Source organism: Nesoenas mayeri (genome assembly GCF_963082525.1).
Source record: "Nesoenas mayeri genome assembly, chromosome: 4".
Classification (NCBI taxonomy): domain Eukaryota; kingdom Metazoa; phylum Chordata; class Aves; order Columbiformes; family Columbidae; genus Nesoenas; species Nesoenas mayeri.
Genome location: NC_137540.1, coordinates 12274528 through 12291739, shown reverse-complemented (window position 1 = coordinate 12291739; position 17212 = coordinate 12274528). Strand labels below are relative to the sequence as shown.

General features: G+C 37.4%; 1 protein-coding gene across 4 annotated transcripts in view; it reads right to left on the bottom strand.

Moving 5' to 3' along the window:
- BLTP1 (bridge-like lipid transfer protein family member 1) overlaps positions 1-17212 on the bottom strand; it is a 126855-nt gene that overhangs the window by 35125 nt on the left and 74518 nt on the right. For all 4 annotated transcript variants that reach the window (XM_080343187.1, XM_080343184.1, XM_080343185.1 and 1 more), the window contains exons 44-55: positions 16081-16256; positions 15383-15558; positions 14088-14794; positions 12639-12878; positions 12108-12201; positions 10315-10365; positions 6625-6831; positions 6257-6495; positions 5422-5666; positions 3913-4018; positions 784-881; positions 233-418 (exon numbers count right to left, since the gene is read on the bottom strand). In XM_080343187.1, the coding sequence (XP_080199313.1) occupies positions 233-418; positions 784-881; positions 3913-4018; positions 5422-5666; positions 6257-6495; positions 6625-6831; positions 10315-10365; positions 12108-12201; positions 12639-12878; positions 14088-14794; positions 15383-15558; positions 16081-16256 (2525 nt within the window). The remainder of the gene's footprint in view (positions 1-232; positions 419-783; positions 882-3912; positions 4019-5421; positions 5667-6256; positions 6496-6624; positions 6832-10314; positions 10366-12107; positions 12202-12638; positions 12879-14087; positions 14795-15382; positions 15559-16080; positions 16257-17212) is intronic.

Genomic DNA, 17212 nt, shown 5'->3' with positions numbered 1-17212 from the left:
AGGCGTGTGCTGCAGAATGCTTAAACTTTTACAACAATAAAACTGGGAAAAAAACTCAAAACAACCAAAAAGCTTTTAAAAAACCCAAACAAAAAACCAACATTCTCCGCAGCTGCTTCACGGCCAAATCCGAAAAAAAAACTATGTGATACAGTCTCTTGACTTGGTTATGTATTTTTTAGTCACAATGTATTAAGTCAGAACACCCCAGGCAAAGATGTTGAGCACTAACCTGATGTTTAACAATCTGTCCTAGTGCCAGATTTAAATCCACCTGGCACTTCCCAAACAGTTTGAGGTAGCTGCTACTTCCAGGCATTGCTTTGGTTTGCAGTCTGTTTGAGAGCTCAAGTTCTATCAATCCCGTTTCAAACCTCACAGCTCGCATTGAGGGAGTTGTAGCTGTCACCTGAATCCCCTGATGAATATGGAAGGTACAAAGTTATTAGGATCTGGCTCAGAGACATAAAGAGAAAGGGGATAAAACAAACAAAACCAACCAAACCAAAACACACACACACCAAACACAAAAAAACCCCCAACACACAAAGGAAACAAACACAAACCCAAACCTAACTTTTCACTGTGTAGCAAAAAAAGAAGGCATTATTGTTTTTCACAATGCAATGTCTCTAAGCTGTTTTAAAAGATCACAGGAACCAAACTTAAGGTTGGGTTCTTTTCTTCATGCAGAGTATTCTCAACTCAGTAAGCTTTGTGGTAAAAACCCAAAAGCCATTAATAACATCTAGGACCACTGTTTTGTTATCATAAACTTATTACCTTAAACTGCAGGCTCAATGAATAAAGAAGAATTTTTGGTTTTTCTCCATCAGTTGTGCCATCATGTTCATTCCAAAGAGGTATTGGCTGCTCCCCTCCTGTACACATTAAAGGGACACATTCAGAGTTGTAACAAAGAGAACATTTTAAAGCAAACAGACATTTAAAAAGTGTCAGTGAATTAAGCCTCATTCTAGACACTGTTAAAGATTTGTAAACATAAATACGGGTTGAAGATGGAAGACATGGGTGCAGCTTCAGCTTGTTACACATAGTTAATAACCCCCTACTAAGAACCAAGGCAAAGTGAGGTTCCCCTGTCCTGGAAAACCTTCCACAGGAGGGCGCAAAGCCTCAAGAAGTAACACCTCGTTTTCAAAAAGGCATTTTGTCTTCTGCACCAATGTATCTTGTAATTATCTGACAAAAAAATCATGAACACTTGACCCAATACAGTGCAAATTGCATGAATAAAGGAACTGAAATGATATCACTATTCTTCCATGACAGGAGAAAAAAGGATTCTACGGTTACTTTATATTTGCATTTACTTCCTCGTCCTGGCACATTTCATCCTAAATTACATATCCCCACAGGTCCTAACCTGATGGAGCAACCCTGTCTTAAATTCTCCTTGAGATATGATCTATATTGAATCTTAGTTTATAGGAAGGGCTTGCTGCTGGAAAAGGATAAGCCAGTAATTCTCTCCATATATACCAACTCTTCTAATTAAAGCTATTTGATGGTAAGAATAGGCAGTTAAAATCATGGATTAAAAAAAACCCTCCAAACAAAACAATGAACTACCACACCTATAAGCTTTCTACGACATGATTTTTTTTTAATTTGGGTGTTTTTCTTCTCCCAATAGTCTTAATAATCTCCACTTTTTTTTGTTGTTTTGTTTGGGGGGGAGGGGTGGGGGTGTTTGTTGGTTTGTGGGGTTTTGTCCGTTTGTTTTTGTGGTTGGGTTTGGTTTTGTTCCCCCCTCCTCCCCCAAAGAGCCTTAACTAGGATCATGTAAATCTACTATGGTAACCTAAAGTTTCTGAGCAAGACGACTAACTAATCTTTCATATATTCTCCATATGCATATGAGAGGCTATTTGTGCAATAACATTACTTCATCAAGTTTGTAAAACATTTCCTAGCTAAAAAAACCCCAACATTACTACTTAAAAATCAAATTTCTCTATCTACCTTTTTACTTAAATGAGAATAATTTTCTTGAATGAAACTAAATTAGAAGCTGGATTTGAATCTTTAACCAGTGCAAAAAGTGCCATGAGTCTGAAAGCAAACACCAGCTGTCTTTAAACCAACACTGCCCTCAGCTAGCAGATGGGATTAGTATGAACTGCTCTGTTCATTAACTAGCTTTTAATCTGTGCAACTTTGCCCTAAGTAATTGGTACTTACCCAGTTTTTATATAAGGATAACATGCAATCAATATTTTAGTGCAACAGAAACCGTAATTAGAAAAAACATTTTAGTTTATTACAGTAACTGGAATTTTCAGGACATGTAAATCCCTTTGCTACAAGCCAGAAGGACAAAAACTGTTCTTTCCCCCATCGCTCTGCATTCAGCACCCAAACCTGTGCATTGCTGCACCTCACCACCTTCCCACTGAATTACCACAATCTGGAAGGCAGTAATCACATCTGAAAAACCATTAGGCTGCTACTTGTGATAGAAATTTATAGTCTGGAAAAGCAAAGAACCAGCAATGGTAATAAATCCCTCACATAAAAGAAAAGAGGAGATGCTGAAATCTAGAAACTGGGAAATGTTGTAGAAGAAATCTAATACAGATTTCCTGTTTCAGCACCTTATGCTCCTCTATAAAAACTGTTCTAATAGAATAATGACAGCTGTTGAAGGTTTATGCTTCCCCTAAGTGTTCTTTTCTTACTCGATGCTAACATATTTTGCCTGGAACAAACATCAGGCAGAGATTCTGACATTTTCTATTTTCCTCATTGCATCTCCTAACTCCCTTGAGGGCATGTCATCCAGACCTGAACATTTCTTTTATGTATTTTTCTGTGGGTCTGTATACATATACAATATCCACAATAAATTAAATTTCTTTATTTAAAAACAAAACAAAACAAAAAAACTACCAAGTGATAACTAAATTGTCAAACAAAACTTCCAGTGCTTACATTTCCCCTCAAAGTAGTCACATATCAGAAAAATCAGTATAATATTGTACTATTTTCCAGTCTGTGGGGTAATAGAACTTGTTTGCTGAAGTTAAATACCACTGCATGGCACAATATATCAGCTTCTTGGTTTGCTTTTGGTTCTTGAACACAAAGTCTCTAACACCAAAAACTAGTGAGTGGATCTGTTTTTAAACACTGACAAACTGTGATCCAGTTGGACCAAGTTTTTTATTTAAGAAAAGAAATGGTTTGTAACTTTGGCTTTCTACTCAAATAGACGAACACACAATTCAGTAAGCGATTTCCATTGCAAACTGAAAAAAGAGACAGCACTGAGTGATTTTGCAACTGTTTTCTAATTGAGTTTTTAATTATAACACTTTTTCTTCTTAAAAAACCTGAGAACAGAAACCAGCCTAAATGACAGAAACAAACTCGTCATTTCTGTAGTATACAGCGTTACACACAAAACAATCTGATAAACAGCCAAATGCCTTTTTCATACATTCTCTGCAAAGAACTGAAGAGCTAGGAATCAGGAGACACTAACAAATACAAGTATTAGCACTATTTTCTCTGTACACAACTAGTTGCCTTAGAAAGAATCTGTTGACATTATTTTACAAAATGCAGTATAATGATCTGCAATTTACAGGTGAACAAGTGAATACACAAGATAACCAGCCAAGGTCACGTCACAGACGGACACGCTCGTGTCCACAATAACAAATCTATTCCACTTCCCAATAAATCATCTCGTCTCTGAACTGAAAGAGCTACACAAATTTCCAGAGCCTCTGTTATTACTTCGAACTGCAGCCCTGCTGCTGGAGTGCTAGATGGGAAGTGATGGTGTCTGTGAAATAAAGAGCTGATGCAGAGAACGGTACAATGCTGCCATCCACCCAGGCTTAAAGATCTTCCTTAAGGTTGGTTTTAAGAGTTTCTGCTTACCTGAAACCTTCTGTATGACTTCATTTACTTCCTTCATGAACACTTTCTGCACAAATACTAAATGATTTAAAAGATCAGTTGTGAGATTATGTTCAAACGAACCAACCTGCGGAAACAGAAAATTTTAAAATAAGACTTTAAAATAACGACTATACCTATGCTTTCAAAACAATGCATTTTTACTTTTTAGGTATATCTTTTCAAGTCAAATCATACTGTTATTGGCATAAAAAAAAACATTAAATACTTGTGTCTGCAATTTTTCTGCTGTGAATGTCTATCAGAAAACTGAGGGATAAACACTATTAAATGAAAAAGTTTATTCTCCTGCTTAAGTTTAGCTTAAACAATAAAATGCAAGACTTGATTAAGGTTCACAGAATTATGTGAAATGCTACTTAATTCCAGGTAGTATATCATTATCAGAACAAACTAGAAATGAGCTGTCAACCTCTAAGAGTGGATTTTTAGTGTAGATGAACAAGCTTACCAATATCTTCAATGGTAAACTTACTGTATGTCCAATCTGATCTTGAAGAATATTCCTAAGGAACTGGAGTCTGCCTAAGATGGTTTAAACTTGCTATTAAGAATTCCTTAATAAAATTAAAATAGAGGTATTTTCTAAATCTACTTGGACTCGGCTTTTGCCTTTGCTAACCAGCCCCTCCCTTTTGTTTTACATGCTGAACAAATTCAGAGATCCTCAAGTCTTTCTTCAGCCAGGAAATAACTCAAATGGGTTGAACAAAGAGCAGCACCTAATTAAACTTCTCCCATAAACACGCAAACATCAGAAGTCTCAATTACAAACATGCTCGACTATTTTTCTAACTCGAGAAGCACAGCCAGTAGAAAAGCCATGCTTTTCCCCACCACATAGGTTTCTTCTAAGCAGCATTGCTTTTCTCTCCGTGAAAAGTAACTGTGGAAATTAATTGGTACATAAATAGAACTAGTGAGTAGAACATGTTACCCATAGTTACTCCTATCTATGAAGCTGTCTAATCATGACAAAATAAAGCAGTTCCAATACATTGTTAAATTTTTCAGGGTTGGTTTTTCTGTTAGTTGGTTTTTGTTAGATTTTTGTTTGTGTGGGTTTTGTTTTTGTTTTTCAAAATATACAATATCACCTGATGCCTTGGCATAAGATTTCAGTTTAAAACTGCACTTTATTTGAATCATCAGTATAATATACTTTTGCCTGCTTCACTGATGAGAAATATTGCGATTCAAAAAAAGAAAAACATACCTCCCTTATTTATTTGCACAAAATAACACTCAAAATCCTCTGATACAGTGGTCTTGACTGCCTAATATGTTGGCTGCTCATCAAACTAAGGACTGAGAAATCTCTTTTTCAGTGTCACAATTACAAATGGTATATTTGGATCAACCTGTAAACCAGAGAGTTCTGGAGTACGCAGATTATTAAAATCATACGAATATGCACAGGAACATGGATATAACAAGATATCAAAGATGACTACCATCTTCAACACCTACTTCAGCCACACAACGTAAGTAGTTCCCCTGCAGGTAATAGCCTTGCTTAGCAGGTAGTTCATCTATGCTCCATATTTGGTCTGAGTAAGTATCATGTTCTTCCATGATATATTTGCCTGACATAGTGACAGGAGGAAGGTTCAGACTTGCTGAAGGAGGAATGGTTGACATATCAGTGGCAGAGACTTTTGAAGTGAAGCGCAATCTGTGACTTGGAAGCTCAAAATTAAACCTAGTTTGGGCACCTGTAAAAGGAAGATGAAGAAAGAAAAGGTATGAAATGGCAAGAGAGATTTTTATTTATCCTTAAAACTAAGAACACCTTTTGAATTAGAAAGAAAAAGTGTCTTTAAAATGTTACTAAAGCACGCAGACCTCTAGAGCTATAAATATCCACACACATTATTCTGGGTTTTCTTAGTTTTTAAAGAAAATGAAGAGTTCACTGTAATTAGATGGAGCAGTGAGTCCTATAAACCACCTCATCTGTACTGAGGCCCTGTAAGAAAGAGCATTCTCAAGTAGCCTTACAAATCAGAATTTAATCAAGGGTCACAAACTGATTTTAGCAGTCGGAGGGAAGCCTTATGGGAGGAAGCCTATATATGAATGCACACATCTTCATCTACTCTTATTCTGCCTCTGGCAATTGTGTATAACAGCAATGGTGTAAATCCTCTATATGGCCCAATCTGATCGAAGTCCACATTAAAAAAATGAAGCCAACAGCAACAGATTCAAAGCTGTAGCTGTAATCCAACAGAAATACCAAGTTCTCTTCTAGCAAGGCCAAACTAAAAGCCATAATGTTTTCAAAGTTTCAGAGAACCGTTACCTGTCATCCCATGACTCCTCATTCTTCCCATCTTATATTCCGCCTTGAGAGAGGGCAAGAGCGCTGCTCCAATAGCTATCCCATCTATCATGGCACTGAATTTAAGAACTATAGGCTTCTTTTCTAAGCCTTCTGGCAGCTGTGGAAATTCATTTGTTTCAACAGGTGTTTGATTAATACTTGTTGGAGTCTTTTCAGAGGGCAAAGGAGTCGCAACATCTTCTTTGGTAGGTTGGGGCCTATTTACCAAGACAAAGATGGGAAAACACTTTTTGTTATTCTAACACGACATATGACCAGCGAAACTCTCCCACAAAGCAGCACAAGCCCATAAACGGATGGCAACCAGCGGCACAAACAGCACTTACGCGGTGGATGGTTGCCTGATGAGATCCGAGATCTGCTTGGAGAGCTGGTGCGAGCTGCGCACCATCATGCTGTGCAGCGTGGCGGGATGCTGGGGAATGTTGATGCTGATGGCTCCAACTTTGACCACAGCAGCGTTGTTTGTTTTCAGCCCTCTCTGGGCGCTATACAGGGCCTGGGATTTGGCAATGCTGCATTTCACCACAGTTCTAATAGAAAGGAAAACAGGATTTATTCACACGCCTTTCAAAACAGTCACAGTTTTATGTTATAATGGGTTTTTAAGTGTTAGCCAAATCTTCAAGTATTCATATGTTATTTTGCTTATAAGCTACATACACATTCCTTTCTCTTTCACTTTACACACACAGATGCACTACATGCCACAAAAAACTACACTAAATTTAAGAGAACTACAAGTCATGCATTGCAAAAATACCTGTTAAATTGTTATTCTTGCATAATGTAAGATCATCTGAGTTGATAACACACCAGACTGCACGTACACAGACAAATTTTCACATACAGAAACAAATAAGAGGCTTCCATTTCAAGTCCTTTTCAGGAATAATCTTGAATCATCCTTTTCATAAGACAACTTAGTAAAATCTGATTTTAGCATCCAAAAAGGTCAATGGGGAAAATACTCCCTTTGCAATAAATAAACAGCAAGTGATAAATGGGTTTGTGAACTGATGCCTAATTGACACATACTATTCCAAAATATGAAGTCTAAACTTTATTTTAATATTAAGGAGGATATGGTTTATATAGGTTATCCAAGATAAAAATACAGCTGCACAAAGATGACAGATTTTGATGCTGGAATTAAATTTTGGCATATCAGAATTCACTAAGCTTCTATTAAAAAAGATACATAGGGTAACACAATGATGTTTCTCATTTAGAGTCAATTATTGAAGGGTTACCCAATGGAAGTCTGTTATGTAGCCAGCACAGAATATTACAGCCTCAAAGACATACACTTGTGAAGATGCAGTACATTAGCTAAATTGTCTGAAAAACAGACTCTACAAAATTGCAACATTCAAAGAAAGTTTCTCAAAGACTGAATTTTAAGGAGCAGAACTAAAATACTTTTTGTATCATCACTGGAATTGCTCAGCAGACAGTTTATTTCATGGTAAAAGCTACAACAGTCTGTGAATTCTACTCCCTAAGTAATGTTTCTTCTACAAAGCCCTAATACAGGGCTCATTATTCTAATGTTAAAATATCAGCTAGCCCAACAAATCCCAGGTGTGGAAATGAAAAAAAGACACCATCCTTTTGCTTGTAATGAAGAAACACACAACAGGGCAATACAACCACAGGCCTGTCAACAGCAGATCAATGTATGGAAGCTTTAGAACCATTTTCAGATTTGCACAGCTATGTAAGAGCTACTAGTGAGCTAAAGCAGGTATGGATTAACTTTTTATGGTAGACTGTCAAGTAGATATGATTTCTAAATATCTGAAGAACTTACACAAATATGAAGGAGGAAACAAATCTTAATTCCCAAGCATTTTTCAGAAAAAAGTTATACAAATAAACATTACTTAAGAAACTGGTAGACTTATTTTAATCCACCTCTCTAAAAAAAAACGTGCTTATTTCTCTGTCGATGTTTGCTGATTTCCTACTCAAATCTTCTCTTCCTGCTACCATTCAGACTGAACTATTCTGAAGCCAATTACAAACACATTTTTTCCCTCATCTATAACACGAAATAGGCTATTCAAGCATCACAAGAACAACTTCCAGTTTAAGGGAAGATACAAAATCTTCCTGACCTGCACCAGACAGTCTAGTCTTAACCTATCTTTTAGAAGTTCAAAGTAAATGTAATTGGAGTTAATGTCTGTACTGAATTTAGAATCAATTCTGAACATGTGAATTCATACCATTTTAAGCACTTTACTAAAAAAACCAAAACCAACAACTTATACCAATAGAGCTATCACATGAAAATCAGATGGGAAGGAACCTCTTCAGTCTGGACCTCCCAAGATTTCAGCAAGATTAACTGTGCTCCTCTGCCAAAGGCATTCCCATACTTCATGCAATCAATTAATTTCACTGTTATTTGTCTGGTCTACAAAACACCTGCTGCCATGATGGAAGTGGATGGTGTGGCTATACATATATTCGGAATGAGTATTGCACATTATATATCTGCAGTTTGCTTACTTATGGTGATATGCCTACAACAGATTTGGCTAAATATTGATTAATGATTTTAATAATATTTAAGTTATATACCTGCAGTGAATTCGGAAGTAATTCTATGTTCTTGCACCAGTTCCATAAATAATCACTCTCTAGACAAACTTGTGAACAAAGGCTTTGTGCCACTACAGAACTGCCTACGAGGCCATTGCTCAACCTAACAGATAACTGGGAATGTTAGAAAGAAGGGGGAAAAAAAGGTCAGCAGGAGGCCCCGCAGCAAACATAGGAACTAGCACCCTGAGTCACATGAAAATTCAGTCAGTAGCAGATCCTTGGGGTGTAAATAATATGTGCCTTGCCTTCATTCCAGCCATCAGAGGTTTACTTTTTGAGCCAAAGGCTGTGTTGTATTCATGGCTCACTAACAGGCCTGCCTGATGGGGATTTGTCCAGTCTTTTTAGACATTTATACTCCTGTTGATCACATCATACGCCAATGAAATCAACTGCTCAGTGATACGCTATGCAAAAAGTACTTGCTTTTGCTGGTTTAATCTTGCTACCAGGCAGAAAGGAACAAAAAAAATGAATAACTGCTTATCTATTTTCTCTAGCATTTGCAGTTTTACAGTCCATCACCTCTCCTTCCAGAGCAACCATCTATAATGACATTTTAAAGTTAATCCTATATTATCACAACACTAAATACACACAAACACTGTAACAAACAGCAGTTGCACTAAATCCTCCTAAAAGATAGGCACCGGCGGTCTAAAGCAACAAAAGAAACTGATGCTCAGAAGAGTGCTTCTGGGTTGCCCAGGGTACCGCTTCCCACCTTGCCCACTACTCCGGTGAGACCATCTGGGCTTTAGCATCAGTTAAGTAAGAAAGCAACTAGAGAGCAAACATCACATCTTTTGTGAGAGACAAGACCTGCATTGGCACATACAATATGGGGACATGGGAGGGGTCACCTTCATTAGCAGCAGACGCAGAGACATAGTTTTCAGGAACATATTTTGTGTTAGCATATCCTGCTGAGCATGCCTAACATAATTAAACCCAGCACAAAGGTAACTGAAGACAAAAGGAACGGTGCTCTTCATGCTGAAACCACAACAGGTACTATCACTCCAAGCACAGCAATTCCTTACCAAGCTAAATGCAAATCTAATCTGTCTGCTCCTTTACATTTATCAGCATGATTTCACCTCCTTAAAATAAGCGTAAAAGCAGAACTAAGGAACTCAACAGCCTGTGAAACCATTCTAGCATTACAGTAGCGACCCTACAATGTAGTATCTGCCCGTAAAGCTTGATTGCTAACATTTACAAGGGCTTTTTTTGACAGATACTTAGCAGGCTACATTAAAAGTATATCCGGGTAATATCAGACATTAAATTGAAATGTATTCAAGCAACATCTGCCTACATAATAACACACAGTAGGAATGCAGCATTAGCTACATAACAGAGTTAATCGCAAGACTATTAAACATAATAATATGACATACAGAAACTCTTGTTTGGCTGTGCTTGTAGGAGATGTAGGAAAATCCTCCAGTCTACAGATGAAGATTGAAGAGAAAGCAAGAAAAACAAAAAGCAAATAAAGAGTAAACATTCATGCAAAATTAGTCAGTTAATTACTTGTAACCCACAATATGACATGTACTTTTAAATTTACCAGGTTGAAGATTTTGGGTTTGCTCATGTTTGTTGTTTGCCATTGCAGTTAAGATTTATCATTACTTCCCTCCTTTCCTTTTGTACCATCCCTATGTGGAAGCTCAGTAAAATTATGGCATGAAACAGATAAAAAACCTCAGCTGCCTTCAGAAACCCTGCATGGCTGTCAGATTAGAACTCTGTCTTTCTGAAATATGCTTATCAGAAGCAATTTTCCTGAGGACATTAATAAAATTCTTTATGTTTTAGTATCTATAGAGCATCTTCCAAACTAAGCAGGAGATAAAAGAAGAAAGAGACTCAAGTCACATTATTAAGCCCCTTTACTACAACATTAATATTTTAAAACCTAATCACATACTGCGGATTACGCAGCTAACGCTCAAACTTCATGAGGGTGACCTACATTAATTAATTAATGGCCTCAAGTTGCTCCAGAGGAAGTTTAGATTGGATATTAGCAAAAATTTCTTCACGGAAAGAGTTGTCAGATATTGGAACAGGCTGCCCAGAGAAGTGGTGGAGTCACCATCCCTGGAGGGGTTTAAAAGACACGTAGATGATGCTCTTAGGGACATGGTTTAGTGCCAGAGGTAGGTTAATGGTTGGACTTGATGACCTTGAGGGTCTCTTCCAACCAAAATGATTCTAGGATTTTATTACAAAGAATTGTAGTTCAACTATTGTCTAGCAACTTAATTAAAAAGTTCATCTAGAAATAAACAAACAAACAAAAAAAAGCACGCCTTTTTTAAGCCTGTGAACCTGGCAAAAAAAACCCCAACCATGTGGATGACGAGCAAATTATCTCAGATGTTCATGCACAAAACATGATTCTCCCCCCACACCCCTACCAGCTGTGTGAATTTATATGTATAAAGGGTGGAGAATGGATATTAGAACTGTAAAAATAACACAAAGAATCATGCAGCGTGGGAGTTCAAAAATATACTTATTAAAGAAACAATACAGATCTTAAATGAGAATAATCAGCATCATAGGTTAAATACTCCCCAAAAATCTTGTACGGTTTAGTGGAACCTGTAAGTTTCAAAAAGCAATTAGAAGCATAATAGAATGAATATACATGGTATAATAAAGTTTCTGTGTGTACACTGCATGGAATAAAATTAGTGCAGAAAGCTCTGCTTTTATTTCTTTCTTTTTCCAGGAGGATCTATCACCTACATTTTTTCACTCAGGTCACTTAGCCATTTACAGCGTGATCCTACAATCACTTCTGAACCTACTAATATCTTTTACTGGAAACAGAAAGGAACAGAAGTGTTCATATGTATGTAACCACGCCTAAGACTTGTGCAATTGGGTGCCCTATACTGAAACCTACTAATACATTCACCATGTTCCTTCTCAGCTGACTCAGACTTGCCTCTCACAGAACAGCCTTCTGTCAATGGGCACACGCAATCAGCTTTATGAGCCAAACTCAAGGCCAGTTCTGCCGCAGCTGCACGGTTGCCACCAAACTCTATGACTTCGCGGATTGATTCTACATAAAACATACTTTCTCCATGTTAAGCTTCATATCGTTACTGTCACACAATGACACCACTTCTACACACTTGAACAATTTTTTATTTTCAGGCTTCATACTTACTGGATATTTGGGGTAATTCCCTCCAGCAGGACGATATTGACGCCCCCTATGTGAGCAGTGGCACACGTCTCGGTCATCTTTTGATGTAGTACATCTTGAAGAAAAAAGATACTTAAGAGCATTTCATTCAGTAAAATACTTCCAGTCATGCCTACTGCTTTCAAAAATATAGCAGCAATAAAATATTTGAAAAAGTACAGTTTTAGTAATCACATTAAGTAATACCGAAATTAAATTGTGACATGAAGAAAGCTTTTGAAAATGGAAGGAATTACCATCTTCTAAAAGAATTTTCTTCATGGTGCTTTCTGCAAAAAAAACCTTTAAAAATCACTCAGGATTATAACAGTACTTTTTAAAATAACTTGTTGAATGTTATACTATCAGCACACAGACATCATGTACATCTGTTTACACACAAAACATATTCAACATGCACATACTTATACATTAGTGTATAGGTATGCACACACATAAACACATAAAGCTGCCACTGAACTTAATCAGAGAGCACATTTTAGTTTATCCCACCTTTCATTTTTTCTTTCAGGGTGAAACTGCCATGGATTCTCTTCAGTTCCGACTCCATGGTGAGCCCCCCGATGTCAGCCTCCAGGTGGGTTCGGTTCACCATGCCGATTCCAAACACGATGAGAGTGACGTGCTGGGGCTCCGAAGTCACCAGGCTGCGCTTCCTCTGCGCGTCTCTGCCGTTCTCCTGCTCGTTCTCAAACACCACTCTACACGCAGGGTCGGTCGGGCTTCGAACACCTACAAAAATGCAAAGGAGGTACTTAAGGGTATTTTACAAAAATTCCTTGGCGTACCTGGTTTGGATTTGTATTTAAAACCCAGGATCACATATCTTGCACATCAGCCGAACTCTTTAGGCATATTATTTGGGCTTCACTTATACTACTCTAATAACATTGCAACTGAACCAAATCAAAGACACAATGGGGACAATAACGAGTGATGTGATTTAATTATTATTCATAGATATATTCTTCTGTACTTCATATAAATATTCATATTTACGTGATTTTATTGTTATACAATGAAAATCCTCTGACAGTTTCCAATTATTCTATTTCTTTTTTGATCATGTCACATCCAAAGGTTCTTATAAGTTAGTTTTGGATGAGCAAGTTTTCCTTTTCAACATTAAGAACACCAATATAAGAAAATTTACGTTTTCTGAAAATATCACAGATGTAGATATGATATTCTGTAGATGAAAGATAGCATCCTCTGTTCAACAGAGCTCTCATTTAACACTTTCTCAGTTTTTCATTCTTTAGTTAAAAAAAAGTCCCCAAAAATATGCTTAACTAGTAACTATATAATTCCCTGCATACTTACAACAACCTAAACTCACAAGCAAAATAATGATGCTAAGTCAGCTCTCGAGTATCTTCTGCTTTGCTAAAACACATCAGAAACAGAGAGAAACGATCACCTTAGATCTCATAGCTTTGGATGACACTATGGCTGAAACACCTGTAATTGCTGGAACCTACCAAAACTAATATTTCACCATTTTCTTATGTATTTTTACAGATGGTAATACACAGCATTTCCACGAGCCTCTTAAAAACAAAACAGCATCTAGGCAGGAACAAGCTCAATCTACTCTGTACACAATTATTCAGAAAAGTTTTTAACAGCCTCCACACCCAGTCAAATTCAGATTAATAGCGCTGTGCAAGAATATAAAGAGACTGAATTCAAAACTATTCAACTAACATTTATTTGCCTAAGTCTAGGATTGAAAGAATCAAAACAACTTGGAAGTTTTTCTTCTTTGTAAACCATCTTGGCAAACTAATTACAAGCCCCCCCGCATCCTCACCACTTGTCACTCTGATCCATGTTAGATGCGGTGGGCAACTTTTAAAAAACACCTTATGATCAAGCTTTAGAAGAATACACTTCAGCAAAAGCACACACTCAATTATTTGGATTAATGGACTAGTTTACCTGTTGGCCCAAAAGTTTCAGAAGACTTTTCTAAAATCCCCGTTGGATCAGAAATGAGTGAATAGAAGTTCAAGAGTTTATACATATTTTGCCAGCACTCAGCAGAAGGTTCACTCTGTTCTGACACAGTAATAGAGTCAGAGTCATCCATATGAATAGTCATGTGGTCAACTACATCTTTTGAACCCTTCCTGGACACTTTAGAAGTTCTTCTTTCTGACCTCCCCAAGGAATTCTTGTTTCGAGACTCTTTTTTGTTGTTCTCATTGTTTGTTCGTTTGTTCTTGGTGTTGTTCACTCTGTTACCTCCATTAAGACTCCCTCGAGAGCTTCGGCTGAAATCAGAAGAGCGGAAGTCTCTGTGTTTACGGGTTTTAAAAGTCGGTGTTGGAGAGGCTGACCCAGCTGTGTACCTGCTGAGCTTGATGTCCGTCTGCGTGGCTTTGATATCATCGATCATCGTACTGAACTGATGAATAAGACGAACCAGTGCCATATCTACATGCTGGCTTATGGACTGGCAAGATATTGTAAAATTACAGTGAAAAGTATTATAATAGCGTTTATTCAAGTCATGAAAAGAAAGGGCATTCGTGGAGTTCTGAGGTGTGCACATGGACTTCTCCATGACAACAGCACTAATACTGAAAGTTTCCAACATCAAAGCTGGTTTGAATTCAAGAGGAGGAAGATTGACAGCTCCTTGCCTAAGGAAATAAAAGCTACAAGTTACTACTTCATTTCTTTTTATGTCTAGCATAGAGTCAAACACTTTTTACACAGTAATACATCCGGTTTACTGAATCCAACATTTTATTTCCCTTAGGTCTGAATATCAAAATGAACTCTTATACTTTCATACTGCATGCTACTAACATAGTACTCATTCAGTTCTATGTAAACTTTGTTTAGTATGCAATCTTCCCATCACAACCTAAAGCATGGCCTGAGGGGTGGCAGAATTCAGCATTTGCTCTGAAGGTAACCTCATTTACAGGATCAATTACAAAACAGCATTTAAGAGCCTCTCAGATTTCTCCCCACTATTATTCCCACCAGCTCTCCCTTCCCCAATCTCCCATTTTCAAAAGGAGCAGAAGTTCAAATACTTCGTTTCCAAACCATTCCATAGGAAGATTAAAAAAAATATTCTAACAGGAAAATAGACAAGATTAAAAGAATACAGGACTGCTTCTTATTCTACGAAAGTTCCTTGGAATTTTATGTCTTCACATGAAAAACCTAATTGCTGTTCTTTAACCAATATACATATTTCCAAATATCTCGTAACCTACCTTCGAGCTCGCTTGCTTTTCCTTTCCTTTGCTGTATCTGAATCAACAATATCTGCTCTTAGGCAGTCCAGGGTTCCTGAGAAGGAAAGGTACTCTCCAAAGTACATCCTGTAGCAGAGCGGCATCGCATCCTGAGACTGAATTCCCGTGTAACTTAGAAGAGGTTTGAAAACAACCTACAAAACAAAACCCACCGGATTTACTTCTTGTCTAGCTTATTTCTGTATTCTTGCTCCATCATTTGTTGATTTACAATCAGCTACATAAAATAGAATATTTTTAAGTTTTATTGATAGTGCTGTAAAACAGAAAGGAAGGGGAAGATTCAAAGGATAAGAAGACTGACTACATAGCAAGGTAACATTGAATGTTTAGCTATGAAAGCAATGTTTCTGCATGTTACCCTGACAAAAAGTACTCTGCAGGACTAGGGTACTCTTATATATGCTCCAGTATGTTCTTTGAAGTTATAAACCTATGCTCTATTAATCACCATTCATAAAGCTTGTTGCAGGACAGCTCAGAGGTTTCTTCAGCCTTTTGTCTTTGCATAGGAACGCGTAAGAAACATGTAGAAAAACAGCGTAATATTTTCATCATGGTCAGATATGTTTGGTTTTGATTTTCTTTTTTCTTTTTAAAGTAGTGACTAGTTTCTCCCCACAGAACTCCCAAATACATCAGCAAGCCCCACCTACCTGTGCATCTGCTAGCTGGACAGCAGGAAACCCCTGGTTACCCTCTTCGACACCTGCAATGTCATCCTGACTGGTGCTGTGCTGCGAGTGTGTGCCATCCAGGGTGTTCTGGTCACTAGACAGAACTGTGTTGAAGTCTGAAGCAGAAGGTATTGTAGGAAGATTGGGAGCCACACCTAAAAAATAAATACTCATGGAACACTAACACCACAGCACATTTGAACACCATCAAGTCTGTAACCTCACAAAAGTGGCATTCGGGATAAAGAAACAGTCTGATGGTGCTGAAACGAGTAATAGAGATAGCCCAACTCATATCTGGAAAGGCCTTCTGTCTGTATTGTATTCCACAGGATATTAACACAGGTTTAAATTGAAATAGTTTATATAGGCTGAGCAGCCTACACCATCAACAAAAAGCAAAGATTATCCCCAGATGCAGATACTTGCTTTTAGCTTTCTGTGTCCTATAAGCCTCCATGTTTTATTAGTCTCAATACAAGACCCACTAATTAGGTCTCTATACATCAGTCTGTAGCCAAACATGCTCTTCATAAAAATGCCCATGGACAGCCACTGCCCCGCAGTTGTTCTATTCACCAACAATCAAACATGCGGCACAAGGGCAGAGTGATGCTGAACTATCCGCATCTTGAGCCCGGAATAGACTCAGCCTCCCCGAGACCAAGTTCCTCTGACAATGCAAATTAAGCGTGATTCTTCAGAACTCGAGCTTACAGCATTTAAGAGAGCCACAACTACATGCACCCACAGAAATCTCATTTGAATAGATCTGTGTGGGAGTTAAAAATCTTGAAGTAATTTCAGGAATGTGAGCTTGTGAATAAACTATTATAGTTTGGGTAGGAAAAAATACAGCTTTTTCTGAAAACAAAATTGAAACCTATACTACTACCCTGTGATTCTTTTTGCAGCGAAATACATTCCAGTTTACCAATTAAGCAGTACATACAGCATAAAAATGTTTTGTAGGATCAAATTATTTGTTCAATACTAAAAAGAGTAAAAACAACTTATTATTGCCCAAGATTAATATATAATGGTTGAAAGACTGTTAATAAAAGAAACATTCAAATTTAGTATTAGTGAAAATGAAAATTAAGATACGCAT